Source organism: Dermatophagoides pteronyssinus, unplaced genomic scaffold (assembly GCF_027571235.1).
Source record: "Dermatophagoides pteronyssinus isolate colony J.1.1.1.1 unplaced genomic scaffold, Derpt_VIB-CSIC_2022.12 sq0009, whole genome shotgun sequence".
NCBI classification, from domain to species: Eukaryota; Metazoa; Arthropoda; class Arachnida; order Sarcoptiformes; family Pyroglyphidae; genus Dermatophagoides; species Dermatophagoides pteronyssinus.
Window position 1 is genome coordinate 1135783 of NW_027461533.1, and position 26013 is coordinate 1161795.

At 29.5% G+C, this 26013-nt stretch overlaps 11 protein-coding genes and 1 long non-coding RNA gene across 15 annotated transcripts; 5 read left to right on the forward strand and 7 right to left on the reverse strand.

Moving 5' to 3' along the window:
- Positions 1 to 124: 124 nt before the first annotated feature.
- LOC113788574 (uncharacterized) lies at positions 125 to 1167 on the reverse strand. Its single transcript, XM_027338037.2, has one exon. The coding sequence runs from the start codon at positions 1049 to 1051 to the stop codon at positions 146 to 148; it is 906 nt and encodes a 301-aa protein (XP_027193838.2). The 5' UTR covers positions 1052 to 1167; the 3' UTR covers positions 125 to 145.
- A 367-nt stretch (positions 1168 to 1534) lies between these two features.
- On the reverse strand, positions 1535 to 2118 carry LOC113788571 (uncharacterized). Its single transcript, XM_027338033.2, has one exon. It carries the CDS (start codon positions 1996 to 1998, stop codon positions 1660 to 1662), a length of 339 nt encoding a protein of 112 aa, XP_027193834.1. The 5' UTR covers positions 1999 to 2118; the 3' UTR covers positions 1535 to 1659.
- A 1830-nt stretch (positions 2119 to 3948) lies between these two features.
- Positions 3949 to 4437, reverse strand: LOC142645331 (uncharacterized). Its single transcript, XM_075821341.1, has one exon. The coding sequence runs from the start codon at positions 4351 to 4353 to the stop codon at positions 4063 to 4065; it is 291 nt and encodes a 96-aa protein (XP_075677456.1). The 5' UTR covers positions 4354 to 4437; the 3' UTR covers positions 3949 to 4062.
- Positions 4438 to 4907: 470 nt separating this feature from the next.
- LOC113788599 (uncharacterized) lies at positions 4908 to 6039 on the forward strand. The gene is made up of 4 exons (XM_027338065.2): positions 4908 to 5244; positions 5320 to 5411; positions 5522 to 5843; positions 5911 to 6039. The coding sequence occupies exons 1-4, from the start codon at positions 5173 to 5175 to the stop codon at positions 6037 to 6039; spliced, it is 615 nt and encodes a 204-aa protein (XP_027193866.2). The 5' UTR covers positions 4908 to 5172.
- On the reverse strand, positions 6040 to 7800 carry LOC113788595 (guanine nucleotide-exchange factor SEC12). The gene is made up of 3 exons (XM_027338060.2): positions 7468 to 7800; positions 6256 to 7410; positions 6040 to 6187 (listed from the first exon to the last, which is right to left on the reverse strand). Exons 1-3 carry the CDS (start codon positions 7679 to 7681, stop codon positions 6102 to 6104), a joined length of 1455 nt encoding a protein of 484 aa, XP_027193861.2. The 5' UTR covers positions 7682 to 7800; the 3' UTR covers positions 6040 to 6101.
- Positions 7801 to 7884: 84 nt separating this feature from the next.
- LOC113788597 (uncharacterized) lies at positions 7885 to 9112 on the reverse strand. Its single transcript, XM_027338062.2, has 3 exons — positions 8884 to 9112; positions 8273 to 8796; positions 7885 to 8206 (listed from the first exon to the last, which is right to left on the reverse strand). Exons 1-3 carry the CDS (start codon positions 8979 to 8981, stop codon positions 7998 to 8000), a joined length of 831 nt encoding a protein of 276 aa, XP_027193863.1. The 5' UTR covers positions 8982 to 9112; the 3' UTR covers positions 7885 to 7997.
- A 959-nt stretch (positions 9113 to 10071) lies between these two features.
- On the forward strand, positions 10072 to 11055 carry LOC142645332 (uncharacterized). The gene is made up of 2 exons (XR_012846495.1): positions 10072 to 10180; positions 10258 to 11055. It is a non-coding gene; the product is annotated as an uncharacterized LOC142645332 (long non-coding RNA).
- Positions 11056 to 11435: 380 nt separating this feature from the next.
- On the reverse strand, positions 11436 to 14107 carry LOC142645330 (uncharacterized). Of its 4 annotated transcripts, XM_075821339.1 has the most exons (3): positions 13255 to 13784; positions 13022 to 13182; positions 11436 to 12661 (listed from the first exon to the last, which is right to left on the reverse strand). In XM_075821339.1, the coding sequence occupies exon 3, from the start codon at positions 12304 to 12306 to the stop codon at positions 11839 to 11841; it is 468 nt and encodes a 155-aa protein (XP_075677454.1). In that variant the 5' UTR covers positions 12307 to 12661; positions 13022 to 13182; positions 13255 to 13784; the 3' UTR covers positions 11436 to 11838. The 4 variants fall into 4 exon arrangements, with proteins under 4 accessions (XP_075677454.1, XP_075677452.1, XP_075677455.1 ...); XM_075821337.1 differs by lacking the exons at positions 13022 to 13182; positions 13255 to 13784 and adding an exon at positions 13954 to 14107; XM_075821340.1 differs by lacking the exon at positions 13022 to 13182.
- A 106-nt stretch (positions 14108 to 14213) lies between these two features.
- Positions 14214 to 20120, forward strand: LOC142645329 (uncharacterized). The gene has a single exon (XM_075821336.1). It carries the CDS (start codon positions 14907 to 14909, stop codon positions 19947 to 19949), a length of 5043 nt encoding a protein of 1680 aa, XP_075677451.1. The 5' UTR covers positions 14214 to 14906; the 3' UTR covers positions 19950 to 20120.
- A 1043-nt stretch (positions 20121 to 21163) lies between these two features.
- Positions 21164 to 22489, forward strand: Mpc1 (mitochondrial pyruvate carrier). Its single transcript, XM_075821207.1, has 6 exons — positions 21164 to 21295; positions 21384 to 21571; positions 21853 to 21872; positions 21940 to 22020; positions 22071 to 22203; positions 22260 to 22489. Exons 2-6 carry the CDS (start codon positions 21504 to 21506, stop codon positions 22270 to 22272), a joined length of 315 nt encoding a protein of 104 aa, XP_075677322.1. The 5' UTR covers positions 21164 to 21295; positions 21384 to 21503; the 3' UTR covers positions 22273 to 22489.
- Positions 22490 to 23016: 527 nt separating this feature from the next.
- On the forward strand, positions 23017 to 24256 carry LOC113788598 (pyridoxine/pyridoxamine 5'-phosphate oxidase-like). The gene is made up of 3 exons (XM_027338063.2): positions 23017 to 23158; positions 23231 to 23487; positions 23544 to 24256. The coding sequence occupies exons 1-3, from the start codon at positions 23080 to 23082 to the stop codon at positions 23925 to 23927; spliced, it is 720 nt and encodes a 239-aa protein (XP_027193864.2). The 5' UTR covers positions 23017 to 23079; the 3' UTR covers positions 23928 to 24256.
- LOC113788596 (alpha-1,3-mannosyl-glycoprotein 2-beta-N-acetylglucosaminyltransferase-like) lies at positions 24000 to 25533 on the reverse strand. The gene has a single exon (XM_027338061.2). The coding sequence runs from the start codon at positions 25510 to 25512 to the stop codon at positions 24073 to 24075; it is 1440 nt and encodes a 479-aa protein (XP_027193862.2). The 5' UTR covers positions 25513 to 25533; the 3' UTR covers positions 24000 to 24072.
- Between the last annotated feature and the right edge of the window lie 480 nt (positions 25534 to 26013).

Below are 26013 nucleotides of genomic sequence, written 5' to 3' on the forward strand. Positions count from 1 at the left end.
TGTAAATTTGTCATTTTGAAAACTTCCATGCGGAAAATCCGATACATTCAATTTTTGATGATGATCATCATTGCCATTAATTCATTTGAATTAACAGTGATTATAATAATTATTTTGTTGTCGCTTTTTCTTTATCAAGTTAACATCATACTAAATATACGGCTGTTTCGGATAATGGATGTGATGTACTTGTATTTGATCGTTGTTGTTGTTGTTGTTGTTGTTGCAATGAGCCATCAAATGAACCGGATGGATCACTAAGTGTTAATGTAGGTGTAGCTACATAACCATAACCATATCGTTGAGTCATTGATGATTCAACACGATAAACACGATGATCAGGTGTTTGTTGTTGATTTGAATTTCTTTTCGATTTTAATGGATATTGATAAACACCTTTTGCTGGTATTCTACCATGTCCAGGATATACACCATAATGATGACCTGGATATCGACGAAGTTGTTCAATTCGTTTAATCTTAACATTTGATTTTGGTTGTTGTTGTTGTTGTTTCTTTTTCAATTGTTTTTTATCTTCACTTAATTTAACTAAATGTCTAAATATATTATATGAACGCATTGTTGACATTATCGATGTTAATAATAAAAATATAGCAAATACAAATATTATCATTGAATCAATTGCAATAAAACATATTAATGTTAATAATGTAAAATTTGTTAATTTTTCTTGAATCATCATTGTACCAATATGACGAGCAATATAAACATAAATAATTGGAAAACAAAATACAATTATAAAACTAATGATTAATAGATAAAAATTATAATTTGCACGTATACGTAGATTAGCAATACTAAGTATATGATCACCAATTTTAAAACAAATAACCAGAATAATACAGATAATAAATGTACCGAAAAATACATTAAATCCTTTTACAACGGCATAAAGGCTTGGGTGATGCCATAATTGTATCCGTGGTAATTCAGTTGTCCATACAGCCGTATTCATTAATGCCAACAATAATAATATTAAATGATATGCAAGAAATAATAAAATACCGGAACAAATTTTAATGCAAGACATATTTTCGATAGATTGGTTGCGGGTTAATGATGATTATCGTCGATTAATGTTCGGTTCTGCTTAAAAGTTATAATCGATTAGTAAAAAAAAACAACATATGAATAAAATTATTCATTCGTTGTCAATTGTATCTTTCGATATTTTTTTTTATACTTTGAAATGATTAACGAAACGTTAAGAATTTTGTATTTTTTGTTTTCAATGAATACAATTTTGGCTTTGTTCCCAATAATAATAATAATTTACATATGTCAAGTATGAATATTTTTGTCTTCAATATCATACTTTTTTTTCATCAGTGACATTCTTTAACTTATTAACACGCTTTGCTATTTGTCGGTGTTTAGAATTTCAAACAAATATTCAATTTCAAAATGAAAAAACGAAGGAAAAAATTTTCATCTGATTATGCCATCTGCGCCATTTGTTTTTTTGTGGTTCCATCTTCAAAATTATCATTGAAACAAAAACAAACATAAAACATTGGCTTAAAATTCATTTATTTATATTTAAAATTATAATATTCAAATATATTAAGAAAATAAAACATTGGATACATGTTGTGTTAGAAATGAAATTACAAATAAATTTTACAAACATCATTTTTTTTAAAATTGTTTTCGATATAAATATTCATACTTGCCTTTTTTATGTTTATAATCAATATGTGGAATTTTCTGTATATCCGGTGTTTGATTTAGACCAGTTTGTAATGGTCGATGCATTGTACATTCAATATCATGTTGTCCTTCTAAACGTTTTTTACGCATTGTCATATCGATTAACATTTCACGTAAATCACCATGATTTAATTTTGCACGTCTTAAATACCAACCATCAGCATAATCGTGAACATTTTTTGCCGAATCATTATAATAATGTCCAGCAGCATAACCACCTCTCATTGAATTAATCAAATCGAATGATTGATTATATAAATTGGACATTGTTTTGTTTGTTTGTCGATCAAAGCTGTTTCGGGATTTGAATTCGAATGAATGAATGACAAAAACTTTCGCTCAGTAAAATGATATTTTTTTTCTTTGGTAGATGAAATACGCCAAACAACGGTGGTAATACAATTTATATGGTGTAGATTGGTATAGTTGATAGAATAGTTTGGTTGGTTGAATACTTTGACTATAAAGAATTTTTTTTTTTGGCTAAAAATATAAATATCTACAGAATAAATTTATCTCCCCATTATTGTTTTCTATGTTTTTCAAATAACATCAATTTTTTTTTTTGCTAAAGAAATGAAAGTGATTAGCGTGTGTGCACTGTTTACGTCACAAAAGATAATTGTCAAAAAGAAATTTCTTTCTTTTTTTGGCAAACAAGGTTTTCGATTGCCACAATAATCCGGTATACATATGGAAGAGATTTTCAGTGAGAAAATTGGTATTGCATACTAACCTTGAAAAAATAGAAAACATTCACATTAGGATCATCATAATGAAAAAAAAGAAGAATAAAAAATCAAACATCAAAAAATAAAGTGAATTGACACAAGGTTCAATTTTTATTTATTAAAAAAAAAATTCCCTTATATACATTGATTATTGCAAAATTGGACCGAATACCATTCTCATCTAATACCATGAATGTATTAACGAACCGGTGAAACAAAAAAAAATTATTGTAGAAGCGATTGAATCCATTAATGGACTGTGTTAAGCTCTACATTGATAATTGTTGCATTTTATGCCAACGGGTCCACCATAACAATCAGCATCAGTACGGCAGATTTTATAAGGGCTTGCAATACATTGACCGGCTGAACATTCATTATAGATACCATAATTTTGACAATCTAAATGGGTATTACATTGGGATTCATTTTTACAGTTGCCATTAGCATCAACGGTACAAGCCTGAATGGATACGATATCAAACAAGATGATAAATGTAAACAATATTGAAATGATTTTGTACATTGTTGATGCAAACAATCAAGTTTAGTTATATCAATAATTTTGGATTGGACAAAAACAGGATTATAACTTGGATTTATATATGATTTCAAAATGTAATTGAATACCAAAGTTCGATTTTGCCAAAAAAATCTTGGTGAAAATGTCAGCGATTTAATTATCCGATTTGAATTACCTTTAATATTTTATCAAAAATTATGATTACATTTTCACAGGTGCCATCGACACAATATTCAGTGAATTTATTCAATAAAATCATCATAATCATACTCGATACTACTTTTTTTCGAGAAAAATCAATCAAAAATAAAATAAATAACACAAAGTTTATTTTTTTGGAAATTAGAAAAAATTAAATTTTTATTTTTATTATTTAGTCAATAGAATACACATTAATTCATTATTACGATTTGTAAAAAAAATTCATTCATCTACATTGATAATTAACGCATTTTTTGTTGATGGGTTCCCTTCTACAATCATTATCATTGAAGCACATTTTATATTCGCTTGGAATACAATGACCGGCTGAACATTCAGAATAGAGGCCATAATTGAGACAATCTAAGGTTGTATTACATTTGGATATATTTTCACAGGTGCCATTGACACAATGTTCAGTGGCTGCACAATCCTTATCATCCTTGCATGCCTGAATGCATACGATACCAAACAAGACGATAAATGCGAACGATATTGAAATGATTTTGTTCATTGTTAAGTAAACAATCAAGTTTATTTATATCAATAATTTTGGATTAACAAAAATAAGATTATAACTTGGATTTATATATGATTTCAAGATGAAATCAAATGTCAAAGTTTGATTGTTCAAACGAATCTTGGTGAAAATGTTTATATCTGATTTGAATTACCTTTAATATTTCATCCGAATACATTCGGTTTGACTAAATGATATTTTAAATTTATGATTCGAATTACAATAAATAACACAAGGTTCAATTTTTATGGAAATCAGAAAAAAAAGATAAATTTTTATTTTTTATTTATTCATTCATTCAATAAAATGAAAATAATTAATCATTGCGATTTGTGAAACAAAAAAAGTTTTTTCATTCATGTACAACGATAATTGACGCAATGTTTATGGATAAGATTCTTTTTACAATCAGCATCACTACGGCAGATTTTATGTTTGCTTGGTATACATCGACCAGCTGAACATTCATAATAGATACCATATTTAAGACAATCTAAACTGGTAACACAATCGGACATTGCTTGACACATACCATTAATACAACGGGCAGCACTTCCACAATCCGAATCATAAACACAAGCCTGAATGGATGATACAATACCAAACAAAACGATTAATGCAAACGATATTGAAATAATTTTATTCATTGTTGATAATTAATTTTTTTTCTGTTGTTGTTGATCAATAGATGTTAAATACAAATGATCTGTTTTATTCTAAGAAAATGATCCCGTATTTATATATTAATTAACGAAACTCTATTTAATAAAATTACCTATCTTATTGCTAAGTATCATTAGTAACATGTACATTAATGGATTGCATCCAATTTCAATCAAAGAAAAAATGTAGAGCATTGTTTTTTTTTCATTATCGATTGTATCAACATTCATAATACTGTATACTTGACAAAATCTACTGATTACACTTTTTATTTATTATTGTTTTTAATTTAATTAATTTCCTATATTGAATCAACAGGTGTATTTTTTTTTCTTGTTGACTATATCATTGATCAAATGATGATACTTGATTTTTTGAAAAAGTAAATTTTTCAAAAAAAAAAAAAATAATATTGCACGATAGGCAATAATACATTTATGATGAGTTTATTTATTTATTTATCTAACACACATTTAATTTGATAAGCCAATTTGATAATGGCAATCATATTGATGAAAATTTATGAGTAGGAGTTTTTTTTTCTCAACATTGATACTTATCATAGAGATATTGAATATTTTTTTTCATTTTAAACCATAAAAAAATAAATGCTTGAATTATCAACAACAACAAAACAATGAATGTGAATGAACAATTGGAAAGATATAGTCAAATCAATACGACAAAAATAAACAAAACATTTACTATGAAATTCCATTCGTTATGATCCATTATTTTCAAATGAAAAACGAAAAAAAAATTGACAGACAATAAAAAACAAAAAACAAAACAAATCATCAATCATGATTCATTCGGTATTAATATTCAATACACAGGGAAAAGCAAGATTGGTTAAATTTTATGAATATAATTATGTAAGTTTTCATTAACAACCCTGAAAAAATATTTTAAACTGAATTTTCCCCCAAAAAAAAAATTATTATAAATAGCCACCTGATGTTACCAAAGAAATTATACGTTGTGCATATGATCTTATACATTATCGTGATTATTCGGAATGTCAATTTATTGAAACTGATATGTAAATGTTTTTTTGTTGAACAAATAAAAGGATTGAAAAATGTTTTTTATTCATTTTGTTTTGTTTTCTCTCTCTCTCTCTCTCTCTCTCTCTCTCTCACACACACACAGTTTCGATGTTGCAAACGTTCGTTGTCATCGACCGAAATTGGATGAAAAATTATTACTTATGTATCGTCAATATGCAACATTATATATTGTATTCATTGTTGATAATGGTGAAAATGAATTAGCCATATTAGATTTGATACAAGTTTTTGTTGAAGCAATGGATCGTTGTTTTAGTGCTGTTTGTGAATTAGATCTAATATTTAATATGCATAAAATTCATTATATTTTAAATGAAATTATTGTCGGTGGTATGGTTATTGAAACAAATTTGGATGATATTTTATTACGTTATAATGAACAATGTAAATTGGAAAATGAATCGGTATGTAATTTTACGGTTTCACCTTAGAATATTTTGTTAATTAAACTATTTAAAAAAACAACAACAGGATCAACAAATTCAAGGAATAAAAGCTATGGCTAAATTACGACATCAAATTAATCTTGAAGGACATATCAAAACATTACAAAAAAATTTAAAACAAGGATTAAAAACAACAACCAAAACACAATCATAATTTAATTTAAAGAAGAAATAAAATAAAAATTTATTAATTTTTTTGTTTTTAATAACTAAAAATCATAAATCAAAATAATTCATGACAACATAAATAAATAGAATAAACATAACAAAGAATAGAAATGATCCAAAAAATCCTAAAGTGGCTGCAATGGGATAAAAATTTGATTACAATTAATAACAATAATAATTAGTTATTTTCAAGTCAATTTACCTCGTTTGGGAATTTTATGCAAAACAATTCGATTATCAACCGAAACCGATACTAATGCAGCATCAACATCACCACCAACTAATTCTAATGATGCTTGTGTTGTTTGTAGAAATTCAATACCAGTTATAAAAATATTATGAGCTTGACTGAAATGATAACATCGTTGAAGACTAAATGCAATAAATACATCAATATCACCGGTTTGTTTTCCAACAGCTAAAAATCTTCCATCATCATTGATTGCCATGGCAAAAAGTGGAACATCACCGGCAGAGATAATTTTTTCCATATAATATTCATCTTTTTGTATAAGCCATTTACATATGTATGAATCTAATTTGGCTCGACTATTTAGTGCAACAAAAAGTCGAACATTATTTTCATCACCTTCAACTGTTGAATAACGACATAAACGTGGTAAATATTTTGCTTTAGCAAATATTTCTGCCTTTTCTTTATTGGTTGGTTTTGGTATCACTTGATTATGTTCCAATGATTTTACCAATTGATAATTATTAACATTCCAGATTAAACTACGACCATCTCTGGATACGCTGGCTAAATGCCGGCCAGATGGATGAATATCAATATCATCAATTTCATTTTCATGAGCTTTAATTCTAGTCAAAGGTTTATAATTGGGAAGTTGCCAGAATCCAATATGACCATCGGCTCCAGCACTGAAAACCATATAAGCATTTGAAGAATATTTTACCAATTTTTGATAAGGTTCATCCGAATGAAAATCGGTTTGAAAACTTTTTTTCAAATCAAAATCAAAAATATAATCAGGAATGTTATTTGGAACGGAATCTTTTTTATCATCGCCTTGATTATTATCATGATGAATATCTTTATCTGCTTTGAGTTTATTATTATCCAATTCAACTTTTGGATTATGACATTCTTCGATATTCTCTTCAATATCTTCAACAGAATTCTGTGAACTAAAACTCATATGTCGACGGCGAAGATAATTGTTTGAAGAATTATTTTGATCAATGTAATGATCATCATAATGATGAGTGGTTAGACCATTTTTGAATCTAAATTTAACATCATAAATATGGCACATTCCTTGCATTCCACCACATGCTAATTCAAATAAATGTTTAGATTTTGGAATCACACACAAATTCATAATTGCATTTGCGCCTGTAAAAAAAATTCGAATAAATAACCAATCAATGAAAACAATCATATTCTACTTACCAACATCAAAATGTGTCACTAATGTTGCTCGGGCAGTATTTGCTATTGGATCATAAGTTAATTCATAAATTTCAAATGGATTTGATATTCCAGTTTTAGCCATACCACCACCACCACCGATTAGAATATGACGTTCCGAAATTGATTTAACACAATAGATTGGAAAATTAACACGAGCCAATAAACTAGCTTTTTGTGTATCTTGTTCAGTCATTTTGTTGTTCCGTTTAAATTCAGGATTTAAAATGCAATGAAAAAAAAAAATGATGAAAATATCATCACAATTTATCAATCAAGACCGCATATCACACGTATACGTGTGTTTATAAACATTGAATAGCCGCTTCACAAAAAAAAAATTTCCATGACGATTTAGCTGGATCGTTCATAAACACTAGTTCATTGAAAAAATTCAAATTTTCTTTTTCAAAATAAATATTTTTTTTATTTCAGATAATGATTAAAAATGATTGTTTTTTTAAATAAAAAAAGGTTCATCAATAACAAACGATATGATATCGAAAGAATCATTATTTCTGTGCAATGATTTTTATCTGTCCATAAGTTAGTTCATATTTATCTGGTATACCATTTGCTTCGATAATTTCGCGCGAATAAAGTCGAAGAAATGCATTTTTAACATAATCACTTAATCCAGAAGCCATTATCATATTTCGTTTGATTGGATCTTTTTCAATCAAATATTTTTTGGTTAGATTAGGAAAATATGGTAAAACATCTGTGTGTGTGGGAAAAATGAAATATTTTTAAAGAAAAAATGAATTTTTTAAAAAATCAAACTAACTTGAACGAAATTCATCTTTTGGATAAAGTTGTTGAAGATGAAGCGATTCAATCCAATGTAGTTTAAATTGATTTTTTTCAAATAAATTTTTAAATTGTTCTTTTTGATCTGTTTCACTTGGAATGATAATTAATTCGGAAAATTTTTCACGTTCATCTTGTGTTAGATCGGAAAATAAATCTAATAATGTTGTTATATTAGCATAACACATTCCACCTGGTTTTAATAATCGGAAAATATTTTGAATAACATAATTTTTATCTTCAATCCAATGTAATACACGATTCGAAATAATTAAATCAACTTGATTTTCATATTTACGTATTAATGGATCTAATTTATCCCATGGTAATGATATATCCGATATTTGATAACGAATACGTGGTGATGGATAATTTTTCTCGGCAAATTTTATAGCTTTCATATCTATATCTATAGCAAGAATTTGTTCACATCGAAGACGACAATCAATCAGACTTGTTACACGTCCACTACCACAACCAATGTCCATTACAGTATCATAGCTAAAACAAAGAACAAAGATCAAAAATCAAATTAATCATTTTTCATCACAAGAATTTGAAATGGTCAAAAAAATCAATTTTACTAACTTATAGCCATTATCATCAATAATATTATCCAAAAGATTATTTGCATCACGAAGATGAGCATGATTTGAATAATCGAATCCACCAATATCGATTTCCATTTTTTCTTTTCGATTCAAGTAGAAAATTTTTTTTTCAAAAAAAAACAACAAAGTAAAAATTTGTTTCAAAATATAATGATGATGATGATGATGATTATGACAAACTGATGAAGATTTGATTGAAATTTGTTTTGTAAGGATAATGTTGTATTATATACCAGATCAAACTAAAAAACATTGAAATACTGATAACACATAGGATAATATTGTTGACAATGTTCATTTGTTTGTTCTTACGTGCTATTTTTTGCTCTATGTATTTCATTTTTTTTCTTCCAATATCGATGGTGTCATCAAATGTTCTTTTTTTCATCGATTGGGTAAACACTATAAACATTAATAGCATGAACCATCATTGGATTTAGCATTGAAAACATGATGAAAAAATGTCTGGGTGATTTCCTAATAAGGATTTACCATCATGATGATGATGATGATTATGATTGGGTTGTTTACAATCGATCAATCAATCAATCAATCAATCATTTGATTTTATTTCAAATCAAATCTTATTAGTAAATTTTTTTTTGTTTGTTTGTTGCACTTTGCTTATTGATCATTATATTTGTATCATAATCCAAATTTTGATTTGAGTATAGTAAAATCATTATTGTACAATTATCATTGATTAGCCTCGATCATATTCATGTATTTTTGAATTGACTGGTTCAATATAATGTTGTTGTTGTTGTTGTTTATATCTATGATGTGTGTTATAACTTGATAAAAAATTCTATTCTAAAATTGAATCACATGATAATAATGTTTGAATTGATGCAAAAAAAAAAAGAAAAGAAAATTTTCCTCAAAACAATAACAACGTTGAACGAAATGAATTCAAACGAATAAACAAAAACAAAATGTACATAAAATATTTATGTTGGACAATCAATGAAAAATTCCATTTGAAATTCTTTTTTCTTTTTTTTTTTTGTTTTTGACTAATTGATGATTTTTGATTGATAAACCATCATCATCAACAACAACAACAACAACATCGTGGTGTCTTCATGAACATTCTAAAAATTGACAGAAGAAATTCAAAAAAAAAAAATAAAATAAAAATAAAAATGGAACAAAAAGTGTGTTTGTATGTTATGCGGTTTTTTTTTCATTTATTTACAGCTCTTTTTGGATCGACCTTGACACTTATAATGATAATAATAGGATGATGAATTCAATTTCGTTATGTTTCTTTAGTAGGTCAATTTCTTTTTGGGCATCAAAACAACAACAACATTTCTTTCAATCTTTTTTTGCTTTTTCGTTTATACAGTAATCAGTATTCGTGTTACCACATTTAATACTTACGTTTTTTTTTGTTTTTGTTTTCTCCCATTCGCACGTGTAATTAAATTTAAATCCAATTCATCTCTCACTGGCAAACAACGACAATATTCACACGAATTCTCAAAAAGCAGCCAAACAACCAAACATAAATCTGATTATTTAAATTTATTTTTGTACCAAAAAAAAACTCTTCAGCAACAGAAAAAAATCCAATTTTGTTGGAATTGATCATCATCATCCACAGAACGTAAGAAAGAAAGTGTAAAAACAAACAAACAAAATATTCGTCCTTCAGATACGGTCATTGCACTTGATTTGAATTCCATTTAATGAATAAATGAATGAATGAATGAAAGCCAGAAATTCATCATTTTAACGGTATTGAAATGGGAAAAAAAATCCAAAAGAGACAAAAGACGCGCGATTGGATATATGACAGCAAGAGAAAGAGACGATTGCAAATTTGTCAAAGCAAAGCAAAGTAGAAAAAAAAATTTGGATAAAATAAATAAACGAAACTACTAAACAAACGAAGATAATATGCCAGCTACCTTGACCTATAGTGTGTATGTTTAGTAAAACAACCGGTCCGTCGTTGTCACCATTATTTCATTTCATTTCATATGATTTTCTAAAGAAATTTCGACGGTGATCATATCCATCAATCTGATGATGTTTTTCCATCCATAATGATTGATTTTCCTGTCAATAACACAAACAATGTGTCACAATGTTTGGGGATACCAGAAAAAAAAAGAAGTTTTATTTCGTTATTTTTGTTTGTTTGCCAAAAAAAAAACAAAACAATGATTCGTTTTTCTTTCTTCGTCGTCGTCGAAATATACGCAATCATTTACAAAAAAAAACTGATGCAAGATTTTTTTTTACATAACCGTAGAAAAGTCAAAAAGAGTCAAAAATAACATCAAATTATTCTGGTGGCAAATTACATTTTAAACATGTTTTTTTAATTGGAAAAAGTTTATCGTCCGATCAATGATTATATCAACAAAAACAACAACAACATTTTAAACATTTTTTTTTCATTTGGAAAAACAATCAATCAAATGACATCATCATAATGATTTTTGTGTGTGTGTGTGTGTGTGTAAAAAAATGATAAATTTAAAAGAAAAAAAAACAATGACATTAGTCAAAACAAAATAATAAAAAAAAACTTGATAATGATTTGTATTTTCATTTTTTTTTACTTCCCAAAAGGTGCAACGTACACCGATAAAAAAAATTTTTTCTTGTTTTTCCCATTTGATAAATAACTTTTTGTAATTTATAATTTAACAACAACAAAAAAAATGGATACCATTTGATTAGGGTAAATGAAATCATTACATTGACCGTTGATAATTGATCAAGAAAAAATTTCATATGGTTGAAAAAAGGGTTAAAATTAAGTATTTAAATTTGAACGATGTTTCAAAACACAAGAATAGGAGACATAATGGGAATAAATATTTATCATGAGATTAGATCATTAGATGATTATCATCATCATCATTTGTAGATGATGATGATGAGAGATGTAACGAAAGAAAGAAAGAAAAAAAATCTAATATTTTGATAATTGCTGTGTAGTAGCGGCTGCTGCTGCTGCTAATGGATGTTGTATGACAGAAATACGTGAATATTTTTCTTCCCAAAAATCATTTGAATTTAATGAATGTCTTGATAGATTATGATGATTATGATGATGATGAAAATGATTATTATTATTAAAATATTTATCAACATTTGATGTTTGTCCAAATGGTAAACGATTTATTGATGATGATGATGATGATGAATTTGATGTTAGGCCATTAGATCGTTGTAAATGATGATGTGAACGAATTGGTGAGGATGAACCCGATGATCCTGATGATGATGTTGATGATGAAGATGATGATGACGTTGATGTAGCCATAAATGATCCACGTCTTGGTGATCGATCAATATCCGGTACAATTTGATCACCATCATTACCCGAATAATTATTATGAAAATTATTATTATTATTCCAACAGGTTTTCCAGCTCATTTTGAATTGATTTTTGATTGATTGATTGATTTTTTTGTTTGGGTTCTTGTTGTTGTTCGATTTTTATCAATTTTAATCGTAGGAAGGGTATAAAATAAAGTTAATCAAAATCATTTAATGACAATATAAATGATGATTTGAATAGATGATAAGAAAATTAAGAAAAAAAAATCAAAGAATTCACCAAAGAAATTGATCTGAATGTAATGCCAAATTATTTAAAGATGAATGATTATGATGGATTGATTCAATCGGATCAACAACATTGGTAAGAATCGTTTGATCGTTTAGTTTTGTTTCTTTTCGTCTAATTTTTGTTTAATGTCGTTTGTTGTTATCAACGATTATTTGTCGTCTGTTTCAAAGAATAAAACGATAATTTAATATCATATGATTTTAATCATTTTTGTTTTTGTTTTAAAAATCTTTTTTTCTGGTTGCCGTTGTTTCATCCAGATAAAATGACTCAATACTATAAAAAAATAAGAAATTGGATCGATTAATTGTATCTCTTGCGTACCAACGCAAACAATCTCTATCTCTATCGCTAACGGCTATTATTTATCCTTTTGTTTTTGTTACTATTTGTATCTATGGATAAAATTTTTGCTTTTTTCTTTTTGGTTTTAATATGATGATGATAAAAACTGTTGTTGTTGTTGTTGTTGATCATAATACAAGTTGATTTATGCGCTTATGCAACATACATACGTACATAATAATAATTAATTTGTTATCGATGATGATGATAATTACGATTCTTTGACAATTAGATTCGATGTTTGATTTTTTTGTTGTTGTTGTTGTTGTTCAAATAAAACACACATCACACATTGCACACACAACACCCACAAGTAATTTTTTTTAAAAAATTTTCTGTATTGATAAAATGTATAACAGTAAAAAGAAAATAAAAATAAACTTAACACGCGCAACTTATTTCTTTACCTGTATGCGTATGTGTTTAAAAATAACAACAAACAAACAAACAAACAAAAAGTTATTATGGATCAAATTTGAAACAAAATTATAGTGAACAGGTAAAAGTGTGATTCAACCACCAATTTTCTCTCAATCTTTCGTTTTTTTTTTCGTTTTACAAACTTGTTGACTCTTCACCATCATCATCATCATCATAATCATAATCATGATGATTGATCCATCTTAAAGATCAAAATGGTTTTGTTGTTGTTGTTAATGTTGTTTTGTTTTACCACCGATTGATGTGTAATTGATAATGATGGTGGTGGTTAGTTGGTTTGTGAAGGAAAAAAAACTTGAATTATCAGCCACACATGGATACAGATACAGAGAGGCAATTATAGAAAACACGAGCGCGCGTGTAAATAGATTTTTAAGTGGACCGCATGGATGATTCAAATTTGGTTGTTGGAAAATAAAAAAATTGATCAAAACACGTGAGAGAAAATTAAAATTGAATGAATTGAAACAAAACGAAAAAATAAGAGAGTGAAAGTGAAAAAAAAAGAGAAAAAGATAACGAAGTAAGCAAGCAATGAAATCATTGATAAATATAGAGATAATGAATGAAAAAAAAACTTTCTGATTTTAAATTAACAAAAAATAAAATAAAACCAGTGTTACCTAGTTCGGACAAAAACAAACCAGAAAAATTTAATTTATTACCTTATTAAGGTTGATCAATTTATTGATGAAATTTTTGGGATAAATTATTGAACAAAGTTTTTTTTCTTCAAGTAGAAAAATTCATTTCAGGCAAAATGAAGATTATAATTATGATAAAAAAAATGACAAGTGCACGATGATTCTTCATTCATTCATTCATTCATTGATAGCTGATTTTGATCAATGTTATCGAACATGATTATCTGAATAAAAAATGGTTAGCCGGTTTCAAAGGGTTATCATTGGACAAAAATTTTTGACCATGAATGGGTTTCATACATTAACTTGGTCAAGGTCGTATTTAAGACAAACTGCGCACATATAAAAGGGCCAGTAACATCATTTTTAAAATTGTGATCATTATGATTGTTGTTGTTTTTATTTTTCTCTGCTTGTTTTTAAATCAATAAAATAAATTATTTGTAAACCAACGTTTTTTGTGTCTATTACGTTATCAGCACCAGTAGCTTACGTCACGATCTGGTTACGATACGATTTTTACGTTACGTTACGAAGCACGATAATCTGATAGCGTCTCGACATTGTTCTTACGAAAAGGTTTTACGATATTTATTACGAAACAACATTGTCTTGGCAACATCGATTACAATTATGATTACGAATTATTACGGGTGTACGAGATCGTCTGGACATTGTTTTTACAAAAAAGGTTTTACGATATTTATTACGTGTAAACATCTTTGTCTTGACACCATCGATATTTACGAAACACCATCTTGTACGGTTACGATTACAATTACGATTACGATTACGGTTACGATTACGATCAATCACGTCTATTACGGAAAAAGAAATAGTGTACGATTTTAACGAATACGATCATCATATTTATTACGGAAGAAGAATTCAGTGTACGATTTTATTATATCATCGGTTTTAACAATCACGTTTTTACGCTTATTTATTGCATTATTTATTGTATTTATTAACCAATGGTTACGACACGTTCCGGATACGATACGGATATGACACCGGAAGAAATCAAAGCCGAGGTCAAACGGATCAAGGCCGAGATTCGGTTGGCGGAAAATAAGATCAAGGGTTTGGGCGAACTCGAAGATCACCAGGAAATGAAACGTTTAAGTAACGAATATTACCGGTTGTGCAACAAAATAATCGAAAGCAACGCCCTATCGACTGCTGAAGAAAAAGAGTTCGATAGCTTTAAACCAATAATCGATGATATCTTACGAATAAGTTCTGGTTTCGCTATTATCAACAATGGGCTAAACCGATTACGGAAAAAAGAAGCTATCGATCATGATAATAAAATTACGCGGAAGAAGCTTGATGATATGAAAGTCGTGGTCAGCTGCATCCCGAACATGGAAGAACAATTGGTGGAATTGGAGCGACAGTTTATATTGTTATCGATCGAACAAGACGACAAGAATGATGTTGCTCCAAGTGAAGGAACAACGGATGCTGCCACAACATCATCAAGCAATCAAACATCGTATAATGAAGCGCAACCATTTTGGTGGGATTATGGTTACCAACCACGTACAGGTCCAAAGATTGAAGCGAAACGTTTAAAAAAGTACGATGGTGATCCAATTGGATATCCGGTATTTCGAAAGACAATATCGCATTATCTAATTAACAATCCGCAATTACGAGGTAACCTGAACAAGCTGATGGAAATCCGTGATTTGCTTCCCGAGAAACATCAATACATCCTCGATCGCGTAGATCAGGTTGAACCGGACATGGCTGAGGTATTGAAAATCCTGGATTCCCACTATGGAGGTAGAAGTCGGGTTATCCCAGCCTTGAAAGCACGTATACGGGCTGCAGTCAGATTGCCATTACGACCGACGGAAAAGGAATGGGAGACAATGACCGAAACGGTTATTCTCGTACGAAATACGTTACGCACGACTGGTTTGGAAACCGAGGAATTTAGCCTGATCAGCCCGATAATGGCAAAAATCGATCGTATTCATTTCACTAATATTGGTCAAGAAGAAGAAGTTACGTTGAAACAAATCGAGGATTATCTCAAACATGGTTGGAATCGTGAGAGAACCATTGGATCTCAGATCGATCCCGAAGATATTGCTGCTGCTAATAATCCACGTAAATCGGTGGTCGTGAATAATAGGAACAAGAACGTAATGGTATCGTCGGCGAAAACAAAATGTTTGTTCCAGGATGGCGATCATGCTACAGCTGATTGTACATTGGACGCCGAACAACGTAAAAAAGTTATGATCGATAATCGAATGTGTTTCCGCTGCGGTTATACGAATCACCAAAGCCGGAATTGTAATCGCACTGTGAAATGTACGATATGTGGACGTTGTCATTTGTCCTTCCTCTGTCGCGATTACAAACGTTCGAATATGCAAACCAGTTCTGTAGTGAATGGTTCAAATCCTAGTGAAACCGTACCAAAACAAGTTGCTACGTCATCATCATCATCTACGAATACGCCAGTGATGCTGACCATGAATGAAAAAAGTCTGCATAAAACTATCGTTACGACAATCAATAACAGGAAGGTACGTATATTATTCGATGATGGTGCCGGTGTATCGTTTATATCAAAAAGATTGGCCGATTTATGGCAATTACCGTACGAAAATGTTGATCCTATCCATATGGACACATTAAGTAATTCTAATCCTACGACGACTGGTGATCAATGTGTTAAATTAAGTTTACCGATTTGGAATGGTCATCAGGAAGATTTGAATTTCCGTCTTAACGAAAAATTGAACAAATTACGATTTGATTGTTTATCGGTTCATGATCAAGAACAATTAAATAATATTGGTATTGAATTTCTGGACGAACCAAGTGCTGTCGATTTATTAATCGGACTTGACAATATCAATTTAATCCAGTTGAACGATGAACGACGAATAACCGACAAAATTGTAGCGAAAAAGACGACATTAGGTTGGCTAGTGTTCGGTCTAACGAAAACGGAAAACATATTGTTGACATTGTATCAAAACGATATGCAAGAAACAAGTCCAGAATACGATGTTGATGATGATTCTAAAGCAGCGATGGAAAAGTTCATCACCAATTATTGTAACGACGACAATGTACGATACGACGAAAGCCGGAAACGGTATTCAATTAAATTACCATTTATTAATAACGTAGACATCGACTCAAATTTTGTAGCCGCTAAAAATATTACGACAAATATGATTCGACGTATGAACGAAAAGCGTCGTGAAGAATATCAAGCATTATTGACCGATTTAGAGCAGAAGGAAATAATCGAATCGACGAAAATTATTACGAATGACGGATATCATATGCCGCACTTTGTGGTGGCACGAGAAGATAAAAATACCACAAAGTTGCGAATGGTGTTCCATGCGTCGCATGGTTCGAAACCGTTAAACAAGGCAATATTCAAGGGCATCACGTCCTGGAGTATTATTCGATCGATATTGACATTCAGGATGAAACCGATTGGCGTGATCAGTGACATTCAATCCGCCTTCCACAATATCGAAGTCCAACAGGAACATCGGAAGTTTATCAAGTTTCTTTGGATGAATAATGACGATCAATTAATATGTTATCAATTTAACAGGTTACCGTTTGGATTATCGTCGAGCCCGTTCGTGTTATATGCAGTAATTAATCATCATATTAAAAAGTACCAAGATAAATATCCGAACGCGGTAAAAATGATTCGTGATGGATTGTATGTCGACGATATGATATTTTCAGCTGATGATGCTATTGAAGTTGAAAGTATCAAACAACAATGTATTGAAATATTTTCGGATGCATCAATGAATTTACGAAAGTGGCGAACATCGGATGAAGATTTAAATCGACAATGGAACGATGATTTAGCCGAATCGAAAGTATTAGGAATGGAATGGACCAACGATGATCATCTTCAAATCGCCATTCCCGAATTTAAAAGTAACGAACCAATCACGAAGCGAAATGTAGTCAGCTATTTAGCATCAATTTACGATCCATTTGGTTTTGTTCTGGCTACAAGTTTTAAATTGAAATTATTGATTCACGAAGCATGGATGAAAGGAATTGATTGGGACGAAGAGATGCCAAACAATTTAGCACGTGACGTATTGAAAGCGGTGGTCGAAATCGATAAGTTGAAAACTTTTAAGTTTAAACGTTTTATGTTTGACCAAACCGTGAGTACCTATGATTTAATGATTTTTGTTGATGCCAGTAAGAATGCCATTGGTATTGCTGCTTACGTATCGGATGGGCGAATTTTATCATTGGTGTACGCAAAGTCGAAGTTGATCAAACATCGAAAAATCGTTACAGGTGAATTGCTAGCCCTATCATATGGTGCAAACGTAGCAAGTTCCTTGAAGGAAATGATCAATCCGAAGCGTATCGTTATGTTCTCGGATTCCATGGACAATGTACATCGATTGACGCAGGATATCAATAAATTTCCATATCCAGTTGCCGTTCATTTGTATAATATCAAAATGAAAGTGAACGAGATACGTCATATACCAGGAAACATCAATCCAGCGGACGCGTTTACACGTGGTGTGAATGTTGATCAGCTTAATGGTTTACATCGTTGTAATCTTAATGATATTGTTAATGATGATGACACGAACGTGATGATGATTACAACCACCGTATTGACTACCGCGAATTATGATCTATCGAACATCGATTTGGATGCTGAATTAAGCTACGATGATTGGATTAAACTGATTGATGAACAACCGTCAGATTGGAAGAAGACGATTGATACTAATGAAAATTCGTTAACGATTTTAATTAAATTAATTCAACAAGAATTTATCACCGATGATATGCGGAAAAATATACCGATGTTTATCGATGATAACCAGATTTTACGTTGTCAAAGTCGATTTGATAATGCTGATTTTACGTACGATGAGAAATATCCATTGATTTTACCTAAATGTGCTTTTACTACATCGTTTTTAACCAATTTACATGAACAAGATGAGCACGGATCTGTAAACTATACATTATCGAATTTACGTACGAAGTATTTTGTACCAAAAGCAAGACAATTATTGATCCGCATAAAAAACAAGTGCTCGAAATGTCGTGCTTTACAAGCAAAACCGTTGGACGTGTTCTTAGGATGTCCACCGCCAGAAAGATTGAATCGTAGTCAGCCGTTTGAACATATTGGTGTTGATTTGTTCGAACTGAAAACGGAACCGAAAGCTATTGGTATGATATTTACATGTGCTACTACGAGATCGGTACATTTTGAATTATTGGAAGATGCTACCGCACAAAGTATTTGTAATGCCTTTATGGTTTTCTCTGATCTAAATCGAATACCGATGACTATATTTTCTGATAATGGTCCAAATCTAAAGAAATTTAGTCAATTATTGAAAAGTGCATTGCACAAATTGAATTACGAATTTAAATGGCATTTCAATACGCCTGCATCTCCATTTCGTGGAGGTTTTTTCGAATCATTGATCAAGACCATGAAGAAAGGTTTTTATTGTATCAATTGGCAACGGAAATTGGATCGAAATGACATTAGACGTGCATTATATCGAATACAAGCGATCATGAATGGACGTCCGTTAATTCATGATAAAGATACGATATTGACACCAAATCATCTACGATTTGGTTATAATCCAAAGGGGCCGTTGGTGCCACCGAAACGTGGTTTACCCGTGGAGCCACTGTTGTCATACTGGCGAGGAACACAAAAGCATATCGACGCCGCTTGGCGGATCTATCGGGATATCTATCTAAAGGGACTGCGGTCATTCTATCGGAATGGCCACACATATCAACATATGGCAGTCGGAGATAAAGTGTTAATGATTGATGATCATCTTCCCGTTAGTTTATGGAAAATCGCTACGGTCACGAATACAATACCAGATAAACGAGGAATCGTGAGAACGTATGAGGTCGAATTGGACAAACGAAAATATCGACGTCCTGCACAACGGCTTGCGCCATTGGAGGGGGCAGGAATGGACAAAAATTTTTGACCATGAATGGGTTTCATACATTAACTTGGTCAAGGTCGTATTTAAGACAAACTGCGCACATATAAAAGGGCCAGTAACATCATTTTTAAAATTGTGATCATTATGATTGTTGTTGTTTTTATTTTTCTCTGCTTGTTTTTAAATCAATAAAATAAATTATTTGTAAACCAACGTTTTTTGTGTCTATCATTTCAAATGTGTGTGCGTGTTTGTGTTAAACAGAGATATATTCGAAAGATGAATTACATTATAATAAGAATCTTACCATTTTATCATCATTACCCTTCGAAGAAAAAAAAATTACATCACAAAGTAGACATCAGACATCAAACACACACACATTGAGATACCAAAAACAAAAAACTGGGAAAAGAAATAGCGAGAGTGGAAAGAAAAATGATAAAGAAAACTTTGTAGAAACAGAGAGAGAGAGAAAGAGAAAGCAGAATCTCAACCTTTTTTTTTCCCTACTAATAATAAATGGGATGTGTCATGTGCTGGGGATGTGTTGATCATCATTATGTTATTAATGATGAATGTATCGATATCATTAGATGACTCATGAAGGTGATCTATTCTTGCATTCAATCTTGAATAACAATAATAATGAAAAAAAAAGATGCAACAAGTGGGTTTCATTAGTCGAACAAACAAGAAAATAAACAAAAAGAAACATTGTTTTGTATCGATTATTAATTCGTTTTAGAAAGAAAAAACAAACAAGGTCAGAACGGAAACTCTTTGATTTATCAATTTTTTTCTCTACAGCAATATTTCCATTTTCGGTTATTTTTTTAAAATTTAGGGTTGATTTGAAACATTTCATTTCATTTTTTTCATTAATCTAATGAATCACCGAAATCATTGTTGCATATCGAAGCATCGTTGTCGATTTATTTCAACAGCAAAAAATTGATTGTTTTTTTCTTTGATTTTGCTAAATGATTTCATTCTAAATTGGAAAATAAAACAAAAAAAATCTGAAATATCTCCTTCTTTTCAGATCAATCAACGTTTATGGGTGTTTTCATCTATGACAGAATCAAACAAAATAAAAGTCTTAAAGATGCCGGAAGAAAAAATACTGATAATTTAGCAACAAACTTTAAAGATGTACCCATTCATTGATTACAAATTCAATTTTTTGTTTTTGTTTTCCTGGGAAAAACCTTTTTCCATCAATATTGAATTCAATGGAAAATTGCAAATATTTAAATTGTCACCTTACTTATGAACGGATATACAAGTTTGTCACGTGACCTTGAACGATTTGTTTTTGTTTTTTGCAGCTGAATTTCTTGAGCATCTTGGCGAAAGATAATAAGTTTTGATGATCAAAGAAAAAGGTGATTTAGGTGTTTATAATTTTTTTTGTCAATTCATTCATCACATTAATCATCTTAATAAATTATTCATTCATTCATTCATTCTAAGATATTAAAGAAAAAAACTTTGACGCATTTTTCGATTGAAACTTCTCTTAGCCGTTTTTCAATTAATTACATTTTAAAGATTCTATCGTCATCATCAAGCAAACATAACTGTTTAAAAAAAATGTCAAAAATAGTTTCAAATGTTTTTCAACAATTGAAAAGCAAAGAATTTCGTTCATATTTGATGAGGTATTCATATTTCTTCTTTGAAAATCTTATTAAATCTAATATTGTTTTCTGTTGTTCGTTTATCTTGATGGCGAATTTTGTACCCAAATACAAATTTAATTATAATAATAATGAAGCACGGTAATTATAATTTTTCTTTATATTCAAAATTAATTTTGATTATCAAGATTTTCTTACAATTCAACAAAACTATATAGCAGCAATTTAATTTTTTTCTATTTTTTTAATCATTTTAATTTTGGATTTTTGAATGTGAATATGTCATTGATGTGTCAATTATACACGCATTTCTGGGGACCTGGTAAGTGTTTGTTTTGGTGGGAAGTTATTGAAAAAAAAACAACAATTTTTCCATTTTCTTTACACAGTTGCCAATTGGGGAATTCCGATAGCAGCATTAGCTGATATTCAAAAAGAACCAAGCATTATAAGTCCAACTATGACTTGTGGTAGATATAATTAATCATAATTGATAAAATTCTAATCGTTTTTTCATTAGCATTGATTATTTATTCAGCAACATTTATGCGTTTTGCTATTCGTGTTCAACCACGTAATATGTTATTGTTTGCCTGTCATATTACAAATTTTACTGCACAAACAGTTCAAGGTGTTCGTTATATTAATTATCGGTAATATAATTACATTGAATTTTCATTGATAAAATTATAATGAATTCTATTTACAGAATGAAATCCTAAATATGTCTGACCCGGTCTAGCACATTGTGATTATCGATCACTGCATAATCTAGTTATGAAAAAAAATTCATTTTTTAATAATTTTAAACCAAAAATTTGTAAAATTGTTATTGTTGTCGACTGAATTTTATTGAATTTGTTAATTTTATTTGCAAAATTAATTCTTCTCAATATAATTTGAATATTCCAGAATTAAATTATGATAAATTTGTATAAATGCAACGTTTCTTTTATTTTTACAAATTTAGTTAGTTAAACGAATCATTGAAAATGTTTCCAATATCATTATCACATATTTGGATCATAATTTTTGCATCATCAATATTTTTATACATTTTTAAATGTATAACCAATGAAAAGCTAAATTCATGCTATGAATCAAATTTAGCTGATGAACCAAAAGATAAAATAATTGCCAAAAGCCAAAATGATGGTTCGAATAATAATAAAAAACAACCCGAAACGCAAAGAAAAAGCAAAGGTAATCCTGAAATTATAGCTATGGATAGTGCACCCGATAGTGTTGAAACAAGTTCAGCATTTCGACCAAGAAGTACACAAGAAGAATTTCTGTCAAAAAATCTTATGAGTGTTATACCGGCACCGGGTGATTAAAATCATATAAATCAATTGTAATAATTACCGCCGATTTTGGATTGAAAAATCTTATGATGTACCGTAATTCACGTATTTTATGAATAGTATCCTCAAAAGGTCAAGGATTCTCTTTTTATTTTTATTTTTTTCTTAAACTCGATTAAAATTCTTTGAGCTGTCAAATTGATTATTTAAGTAATAAAAATTTTAATGTCAAAAAAATTATCACAATTTTTTATTATATTTCGTCGTTTAAATTTGTCTTCCAAAATGTCTGCGGATCTTAGCGGTTGGTGATTTGTTTGTTAAATTAAGAATCTTATGATTTTTTATCATTAATTTTTTGTAAAAATTATGCCAGATATGCGTAAACCTTATTGTGATAAATCGGAAGCTCTCACCGATGAGAATATTTTATCTGATCCATTTGAACTTTTTCATATTTGGTTTGAAAAAGCCAAACAAAATGCCGGCAAACATACTGAAATCAATGCTGTATGTTTATCAACTTCATATCAGAATAAACCGTCTTCCAGAATGGTTCTTTTGAAAGGATATGATCCTGATCAAGGTTTTCGAATATTTACGAATTATGAAAGCCGTAAAGGATTCGAAATCGTATGTATCAATTTCGTTTTGAATGTTAAACTAATTGTTTTTGTTTATTCTTACAGGAACACAATTCAAATGTTGCCCTGTTGTTTTATTGGGAATATCCACAACGCCAAATTCGTATCGAAGGACAAGCTCATAAAGTTTCGGAAAGTATATCCGATCAATATTTCAATGCTCGGCCAAAATTATCTCGAATCAGTGCCATTGTTAGTCAACAATCACAGAAAATAGATTCCCGTAAAACACTTGTAAAACGACAGGAAGAAGAGGAGAAAAAATGGACAAATTGTGAAATTATACCGAGGCCAAATTTTTGGGGTGGATATCACATTATTCCTGAAAGATTTGAATTCTGGCAAGGACAAAGTGATCGATTACATGATCGTTTTATTTTCGAAAAATCTGATCAAAAATCATGGTTTCATTATCGAATTCAACCGTAATAATTGCCAAATATACCTCTCTGTGATTTAAAAAAACACCCTTTCTAATTTGAGCATTTGTTTGATGAATACAATCATCATGATTTTTTTTATTTGACATAATACTTTTAATGAAAAATTGAATATTTTATAATTATAAAAAAAATCATTTCCAATCGATTAAATAAATTTTACGTGTAACCGGTGGTGACAAATAAATTCTTAATCCATTATACATAAAGCTAATGATTCCTTTGTAAGCGGTTCTAGGAACACCATATTTAATATCATTCATAAGACCAAACATTGATGCATATTCAATAAATTCATTTTTTGTATAATATGTTAAACGATATGAAGAATGAATATTTTTATTTACAAAAATTGGATCCATTTTTTTCAATGCTACCGGATGAATATCTTGACTTTTATTATAAACTTGATATAAAAATTTTTGATCATAATTTTCTGGATATAATTGATCAACAATATTGTTTTGATGTTGAAAAAATGGAAAATATCTATCAAAATGATGAATGAATGAAAGATGTTGTTTAAAGAATTGACCACGACTAACACCTTTCATTCCTGATGTACTTGTACGTGATAATTCTGGTCTAATGCATAAACGATTTTTTCGTTGTTCATGTTGTCGTAGCCAATCATCCCAAAAAACATCTGGCCATTTATCTTTGATTTCATACCAAAATGATCTTTTTAACATCCAACCAAGACCAGGAAAAAAATCAGTTAAATATAATAATGATATTGCCGAATGATTGATTAGATGATCTTTTCCATTATCATTCCAAGCAGAAATACAATAGATTCTATTATCATTATCAAGAAGAGTAGATAGTGTTAGAAAATATTCAAAAAAATCGGGAGAAAAATTTAGATCATCTTCGACGATAATCAATTTATCGATAATCGGATATGTTCGAAAGATTTTGTTGATAGCCCATTTATAATGACGACTAACTTTAACATAGCCTCTGAATTTTTTATATTTAATATTGATAGGTTTATTTTGTAATGGAAATGTATAATGTTGTTGTACAACACTATCATTGACATATTTTTCAATCAATTCATGAACATTTTCATCGCCACAATCTTGACTTACAAAAATAGGCATGTTGATCATCATTTGTAAAATATTGTGACCATTAATATTTGTTTCATTGTTGTTATTATTATATCTATTTTGAAATGAAGCAATCGTTTCATCTTTAATCGATTTTAATTGATTCAATGTTGATTGTATTAATGATAAACGATCACATACAATCAATAGTACACTGATGCTTGTGTTTACATTTATTATTTCATTATTATTATTATTATCTTCATTGTAATCATTTTGATCGGTTTGAACATCATCTTGAATTGAATTGAATTTTTTTCTCATCATCATTATCATTTGGGGAAATGGTTGTGATGTATTATACAGATTATTTATTTGATAAAAAAGATAACATATTACGGAAATTATCAACAACAAAAAATATCTTCGCAATATAATCATTTTTCTTAGATGTTTTATTATTCTGATTGACATATTGGCTCGATTTGGCCAGACACACACAAACACAAACACAAACATGAACACACACTGAAATATTCGAGAAACGAATTTCGAATTTGGATATTTTTTTTCATTTTGAATACATTGACTATATTTTCATTTGAAGTGAAAAGAAAATCATCCCAAAGCAAATCAAATTAATGCTTCTGGAAACAAACAAACTAAAATTACCGGAAACATTATAAATAAACCTGATACGCTGTTGTTTCATTTTTGTTTTATATTTTTCTTTGCTTCTAAACATGATATGATCATTTATATAGCATCCTTATCTTACATATATTGAGCCCATAATAACTGTTTCAAATGAATAAATGAATGAATGGTCTATTGACCAATACAAAATTCACATTGATGTGAATCATATTTGATTTTCCATTGTTGAAATTTTCGAAAATTTTTCATTTCATTTTTACTGATTTCATATTCGCTGTTGTTGTTTTATTGAATTTCTCAATATTAAAAATCATTTCTATTCGCTTCAATCATTTTGGTCATAATCATATTTTTTCACAGAAA

What these genes read in the sequence shown, in the direction of transcription:
- LOC142645329 (XM_075821336.1), top strand. Translation starts at nt 14,907, where the DNA reads ATGGTTACGACACGTTCCGGATACGATACGGATATGACACCGGAAGAA.
- LOC113788597 (XM_027338062.2), bottom strand. Translation starts at nt 8,981, where the DNA reads ATGGAAATCGATATTGGTGGATTCGATTATTCAAATCATGCTCATCTT. An exon ending in ATTGATGATAATGGCTATAA is followed by an intron (nt 8,797 to 8,883) that starts GTTAGTAAAATT and finishes TCTTTGTTTTAG; the next exon opens with CTATGATACTGTAATGGACA. An exon ending in AAAAGATGAATTTCGTTCAA is followed by an intron (nt 8,207 to 8,272) that starts GTTAGTTTGATT and finishes CCACACACACAG; the next exon opens with ATGTTTTACCATATTTTCCT.
- Mpc1 (XM_075821207.1), top strand. Translation starts at nt 21,504, where the DNA reads ATGTCAAAAATAGTTTCAAATGTTTTTCAACAATTGAAAAGCAAAGAA. An exon ending in TTTCGTTCATATTTGATGAG is followed by an intron (nt 21,572 to 21,852) that starts GTATTCATATTT and finishes GTGTCAATTATA; the next exon opens with CACGCATTTCTGGGGACCTG. An exon ending in CACGCATTTCTGGGGACCTG is followed by an intron (nt 21,873 to 21,939) that starts GTAAGTGTTTGT and finishes TTCTTTACACAG; the next exon opens with TTGCCAATTGGGGAATTCCG.
- LOC113788574 (XM_027338037.2), bottom strand. Translation starts at nt 1,051, where the DNA reads ATGTCTTGCATTAAAATTTGTTCCGGTATTTTATTATTTCTTGCATAT.
- LOC113788596 (XM_027338061.2), bottom strand. Translation starts at nt 25,512, where the DNA reads ATGTTTGTGTTTGTGTTTGTGTGTGTCTGGCCAAATCGAGCCAATATG.
- LOC113788595 (XM_027338060.2), bottom strand. Translation starts at nt 7,681, where the DNA reads ATGACTGAACAAGATACACAAAAAGCTAGTTTATTGGCTCGTGTTAAT. An exon ending in AGTGACACATTTTGATGTTG is followed by an intron (nt 7,411 to 7,467) that starts GTAAGTAGAATA and finishes TTTTTTTTACAG; the next exon opens with GCGCAAATGCAATTATGAAT. An exon ending in GCATAAAATTCCCAAACGAG is followed by an intron (nt 6,188 to 6,255) that starts GTAAATTGACTT and finishes ATCCCATTGCAG; the next exon opens with CCACTTTAGGATTTTTTGGA.
- LOC142645331 (XM_075821341.1), bottom strand. Translation starts at nt 4,353, where the DNA reads ATGAATAAAATTATTTCAATATCGTTTGCATTAATCGTTTTGTTTGGT.
- LOC113788571 (XM_027338033.2), bottom strand. Translation starts at nt 1,998, where the DNA reads ATGTCCAATTTATATAATCAATCATTCGATTTGATTAATTCAATGAGA.
- LOC142645330 (XM_075821337.1), bottom strand. Translation starts at nt 12,306, where the DNA reads ATGAGCTGGAAAACCTGTTGGAATAATAATAATAATTTTCATAATAAT.
- LOC113788599 (XM_027338065.2), top strand. Translation starts at nt 5,173, where the DNA reads ATGATTCATTCGGTATTAATATTCAATACACAGGGAAAAGCAAGATTG. An exon ending in CAATTTATTGAAACTGATAT is followed by an intron (nt 5,412 to 5,521) that starts GTAAATGTTTTT and finishes ACACACACACAG; the next exon opens with TTTCGATGTTGCAAACGTTC. An exon ending in GTAAATTGGAAAATGAATCG is followed by an intron (nt 5,844 to 5,910) that starts GTATGTAATTTT and finishes AAACAACAACAG; the next exon opens with GATCAACAAATTCAAGGAAT.
- LOC113788598 (XM_027338063.2), top strand. Translation starts at nt 23,080, where the DNA reads ATGTCAAAAAAATTATCACAATTTTTTATTATATTTCGTCGTTTAAAT. An exon ending in AATGTCTGCGGATCTTAGCG is followed by an intron (nt 23,159 to 23,230) that starts GTTGGTGATTTG and finishes AAATTATGCCAG; the next exon opens with ATATGCGTAAACCTTATTGT. An exon ending in GCCGTAAAGGATTCGAAATC is followed by an intron (nt 23,488 to 23,543) that starts GTATGTATCAAT and finishes TTATTCTTACAG; the next exon opens with GAACACAATTCAAATGTTGC.